This window comes from Musca vetustissima, unplaced genomic scaffold, assembly GCF_032173495.1.
Source record: "Musca vetustissima isolate MV318-11 ecotype Yass unplaced genomic scaffold, APGP_CSIRO_Mvet_v1 utg13007, whole genome shotgun sequence".
NCBI lineage: Eukaryota > Metazoa > Arthropoda > Insecta > Diptera > Muscidae > Musca > Musca vetustissima.
Genome location: NW_026881886.1, coordinates 121,646 through 127,273, shown reverse-complemented (window position 1 = coordinate 127,273; position 5,628 = coordinate 121,646). Strand labels below are relative to the sequence as shown.

General features: G+C 38.7%; 1 protein-coding gene across 1 annotated transcript; it reads right to left on the bottom strand.

Annotated features, from left to right (window-relative positions):
* Positions 1 to 268: 268 nt before the first annotated feature.
* Positions 269 to 1,135, bottom strand: LOC133327920 (keratin, type II cytoskeletal 2 epidermal-like). Its single transcript, XM_061536456.1, has 2 exons — positions 987 to 1,135; positions 269 to 865 (listed from the first exon to the last, which is right to left on the bottom strand). The coding sequence occupies exons 1-2, from the start codon at positions 1,002 to 1,004 to the stop codon at positions 269 to 271; spliced, it is 615 nt and encodes a 204-aa protein (XP_061392440.1). The 5' UTR covers positions 1,005 to 1,135.
* Between the last annotated feature and the right edge of the window lie 4,493 nt (positions 1,136 to 5,628).

The following is a 5,628-nucleotide window of genomic DNA, read 5'->3' as shown; positions in this document are numbered from 1 at the left end:
TGTTTTCTTTTGTTGTTGTTGTTGGGGAGAAGATAGCAACGAACATCACTTCTCTGCTTTGGAGTTCGGGTTTTTTGTTTGTTTTGAAATTCAAATCCTTTTTTAAATCCGTTTTTCGGGGCGTTTTGTTAAAATCGGCGCTTATTCTGGTCTGCTTCTTCTTCTTCTTCCTTTTGTTCTTTTTTTGGCAGTTGGGCTTCTTGATTGATTTGTTAACTACATTATGCTAAAACGTCTAATCGGTTGTGGTCTAAATTTTCTGCAAAATTTAGAAGGGAGCACCATAGCTACCGCTGGGTCTGGAATAACCACCACCACCACCGCTGCTGTAGCCACCACCGCCGCCGCTGTAGCCACCAAATCCACCACCACCACCAGCCTGGGTGCTGGTCTGCAAATATTGGGCCACCTGGATGGCTTGGCGGACACCTTCCAAATCAATGCCAACAACACGGCCACCACCGCCGCCGCCACCACCGAAGGGAGCACCATATTGGCTGGATGGGGCACCATATGAACCCGAGGGAGCACTGGGATAACCACCACCGAAGCCGCCGCCACCACCACCACCTCCACGACCACCGGATTTGCTTTCCTCCTGCAAGAGGATTTGGCGGACCTGTTCCAAGAGCTGGGGATCGACATTTTGGCCCTCATAGGTTTGGGGTCCAATGGCTACTTGGCGATAACCGCCACCACCGCCGCCTCCACCGAAGCCGCCACCGCCAAAGCCACCACCGCCAAAACCGCCACCACCGAAACCGCCACCTCCAAAACCGCCACCACCACCGCCTCCATTACGTTGATAGTTGTAACCGGATGGTGGTTCCGCCACAGCCAGGGCAGCCAAGCCCAACACTACGAGCTGAAATGACAAAGAAACCCGGAAGCGTTGCAATAAACAAAAATCCTTTTACAGCATCACTCCCACCCGGTGATGGTGGAAGGGTGACGACGAGAGGAGATCCCGCTCCCTCTTAACTTACCACTGAGAAGGAGTTCATAGTCGTGTGTGTGTGTGTAAATGAGGGGAGAGAAAGAAAACTTAAATTAAAATGCAATAGACGTTGCTTTCAACTAGGCAACCGACGACTGAATGCCATCGATAGGCCACAGCGGCCCTCTTTATACCCAGATCGAAGAAAACCTCAGACGAAAATTAAAAAAACAAAAAAAAACTCAGTTCATCATTAGCCAAGCTCACAGTTCACACAACGCTCACAGACCACTTGGACGGCAGGCCAAGAGTTGAGTCAAGTCAATAGACCTCTTTGAAACCCGTCCACCAAAAACACAACAACACCAACAACCACCAACAAAAACCAAAACATTGTCTCATCATCATCGTCGTCGCCGTCTTGAGCATTGCCGGTTTGTCTCTTCGCCCTCATCTTTCGAACGCATTGTAACAGACAGACGCAAAACGCTCTTCAAGGAAACATCGAAACTTGATTGCCCGAATAGAAAATCCATCTCTATGCGGATTATTATTTTTTTATTTACTGCTACTTTTGTTGTTGTGGATTTTTTTTTTTTTTTGAAAATCTTGATTTTGGCCACACAATTACTGTACGTTTTTTTATTTGGCTAAGCAATTTGTCTTTGCTGCTCTGCTCTAAGCTAATACCGAACTCCTCATGGGTCATTTGTATGGACGAAGAAGTCTCAGCGTACATCTTTTTTGAATGCGATTATTATCTCAATTAACCACAAAAACAAAGACAAAAAAAAATCGGTAAGCTACTGCAAAATTAAATCACGAAGAAGAAGAAGAAGAAGTCGGAATTCCAAAATGGAATAGCGATTAGATGTTCCAAAGATTTACTTGGAAAAAAATACACACACCCACTCAAAAACCAGTAAGGAAATTAGTAAAGTCGGACTGGGCCGAATATATATTATACCCTTCACCACTTTGGGTATATTCTACATATGTATCCTAACAGACGTCTCGTTTTTGTTATACATATATCTATATCTGAACCGATTTCAGGAAAACTTGCCAATCGGCCTAGCTGTGGATCTTTTCACGAAGCTTAGCAACATCATTATAGACTTAATTCAGTACCCAATACCAAAATTCGTACAAATCCAATGATTTTCAGAGACTTTGGTGCACCAATTACCTAAAATCGGATCAAAATATATATAGGGGAGCTATATCTAAATCTGAACCGATTTTAACGAAAATTTGCACGCATCATTCTAGACTTAAGTCAGTGCGTTATGCCAAATTTCGCGCAATTCGAAGTATATATAGGGACTTTGATGCACTATTTACATAAAATCGGACGAAAATATATATGGGCGCTATATCTAAATCTGAACCGATTTTCACGAAATTGTACACACATCGTTCTAGACTTAATTCAGTGCGTTATGACAAATTTCGTGAAAATCGAATGATTTTCAGAGACTTTGGTGCACTAATTACCTAAAATCGGACGAAAATATATGTGGGAGCTTTATCTAAACCTGAACCGATTTTCACGAAATTTAACATACATCATTCTAGACTTAATTCAGTACTTTATACCAAATTTCGCGCAAATCAAAGGATATATAGGGACTTTGGTTCACTATTTCCCTAAAATCGGATGAAAATATATATGGGGCTATCAGTAGTGTTGGCGGGTTATTTGGGATACCATTTGTTAGTTTTTTTTATAAAAAACAACTATTTATTAGTGGGGAATGTATGGCATTGTCCGCCGAGGGGTAAGGCAGGGAAGATTATAGTTTCGGATCTCGCCACTGATCCTCATCAGTTTCCTTAGTTTTTTGTTGGGATATTCTCCCCAGAAGCTATTTATTGCTTCTTTACAAAAAACCTTTCATACCCAAATGTCTCTTGTGACAATTCGAAGTTCTTACGTTACCAGCGATACGACCCCAATGAGAAGTTGGTGAGACTTTGGTGCACCAATTACCTAAAATCGGATGAAAATATATATAGGAGGGCTATATCTAAATCTGAACCAATTTTCACGAAATTTTACACACATCGTTCCAGACTTAATTCAGTGCGTTATGCCAAATTCCGCGCAAATCGAAGGATAAATAGGGACTTTGATGCACTATTTCCCTAAAATCGGACGAAAATATATATGGGAGCTATATCTAAATCTGAACCGATTTTCATGAAATTTAACACACATCGTTCTAGATTAAATAAAATGCGACCTGTACTTTGTTTACAATTTAACATGGACAGATGGACGGACGAACGGAAATGGACTTAATATGTGATTCTATGCATAATCTCAAAAGGAACCATAGGTCTATATCGTTTCCTTTTGCCTGTTACAAACATATTCACAAAGGCATAATACCCTGTACCACAGTGTAGTGAGGGGTATAAAAATGTTTTTCAAGGGTTCAATAGGCAATCTCAAATTTAAAACCAGTGAGCGGAGCAGTATAGTCGGACGGGGCCGACATACGTTACAACGGAACTATAACTTTCTGCGGATGTTTATTACAACATCCGGGCAATATTTCATGATATCTACACCCTGTTGCCCGATTAGAGGTCAACAGCACCTCTTCCTTACACTGACATATTTTCCGAATATTACTAATATTCTGACATCATTCTGAATGACATCAGTTTTGAAATTCGGAAAAAGAATTGTGATGGCCAACAGATGATACTATGGTCTAAGTAAGCAGTTTAGAAACAAGGACACCTTCTGTCAGACCAAACTCACACTTTACAAGACGCTGATACTACCCATGCTATTATATGGATCAGAAGCATGGATACTTGCGCAAGCAGATGCGGCAGCTCTTGGTGTGTTTGAAAGAAAAATTCTCCGAAAGATCTACGGGCCGATCTGCGTCGACGGTGAATATCGGCGTCGAATGAACCACGAGCTCTACAATTTATACGCGGACATCGACATAGTCAGTCGTATTGAGCTGCAGCGATTACGGTGGCTAGGCCATGTTGTGCGGATGAATGAGAATGCCCCAGCTAAAAAGGCATATAAAAACGAGCCTACTGATGGTTCCCGTAGAAGGTGAAGGCCACGAATTAGATGGAAAGACCAAGTAGAAAACAACATCTTGGAACGTGGTCTTCCAAATTGGTGGAATTGCGCACAAGACCGACGCGCTTGGAAATCTTTTTTAAGCTCGGCTTATGGAACAACCGTTCTGTAACAAGCCAGCTAAGTAAGTACTAATATTCTGTACAGTCCTTATAATTACTTGTCCAGATTCTCTTCACCGTGGGTTGTGTTGTGATGTTTGGCTTTTAATTGTGGCGTATAGATCGACTGAAAAAAAAATCCAAAAAAAAAATATTCGGTCCACTTCATCCCAACATGTTTATCTGATCATCACCGAAAATTATAGGCGCTGTCCTTGACCATAACTGAAACCTCGTGCACAATTTCAAAGCGATCAAGCTATATTTCCCCCCTCCAGTGTGGTAATGGTCTACTAAATAATATATGAATACCTAAGCATCTGTAAATATTTTAGTGTAACTCCCACATCCGAGTACATATGACAATATTTATTGGTATCAATTTGAAGGACAACCACTCCTCTTGGACATACTATTAACTTCTCGGGTCTATGTTCTTCATTTTTCACACAATAAATAGTTTTTTTTTAATAAAAATATTGTTTTTGAAATAAAAACAATTTAAATTTTTTAAGGGCCCTGAGCAGGTTTTAAAACATATATATATATATATATTAAAGATTTATTTTAAGGTTTTTAGGCAATGTTTTTTTTCTAAAAAAAAAAAAAAAACAGTAGAGAAGTATAAACTCCATTTCCATTTTTTATTCAAATAAAAAAACTCATTGCAGTTAACGGTGACAAAATTTACTATTTTTTTATTGTTTTTTTTTTTAATTTTTTTCTTTTGTTGTTTCTTCTTTCTTTCTTTGTTCTTTGTTTGTTTCATAGTTACACATAGTTTATATAAAAAACATTACTTACAAACTAATGATGAAAATGTTAATTCATTAAAAAAAATTAAGAAAAACTATTTACAATAAAAAAAAAAACTAACAAATGTTACTCTCATTGTTATGGAAAAATGTTGCGGAAAAATAACGTTGAGGTTAGGAAATAACAATGAGAGACACCATTTGTTGTGAGAGTCCTCTGAGTTGTGTGTGTGTGTGAGTGTAATGAGGTGATAGTAGGATATTAAAATTTGATAGACGGAAATGAAAATGAAATTAAAAACAAAACATGGAGTTTTGTTTGGAAAACAAAAGGAAAATTGTAAAAATTTCCTTTTTCGATTTTGTTTTTTCTTTTGTTGGTAACAAATGGTTTTGCAAAAATTTTTGAAAAAACTACAACACAGCTGTGCTCACATTACAACATCTCACATTTGTGGATGTTTTTGTTGTTGTTGTGTCCATTTGTTTTAATTGCGAACATCACTTCTCGAATTTGAATGGCTGGAATTTGATGTAATCTTTGATGTTGAAATTTATAGATTGGCGATGATGATGGTGACATTTCAATCCGTATTTTGTTGTTATTGTTTCGCTTATTTTTCTGCTGAATATTTGGCAGCGATTTTGTTTTTTTTCTTCTTCTTCTTTTACTAAATCTTAGGCTAGAAAGCTAAAACGGCATCAAATCAAATCTTCGAT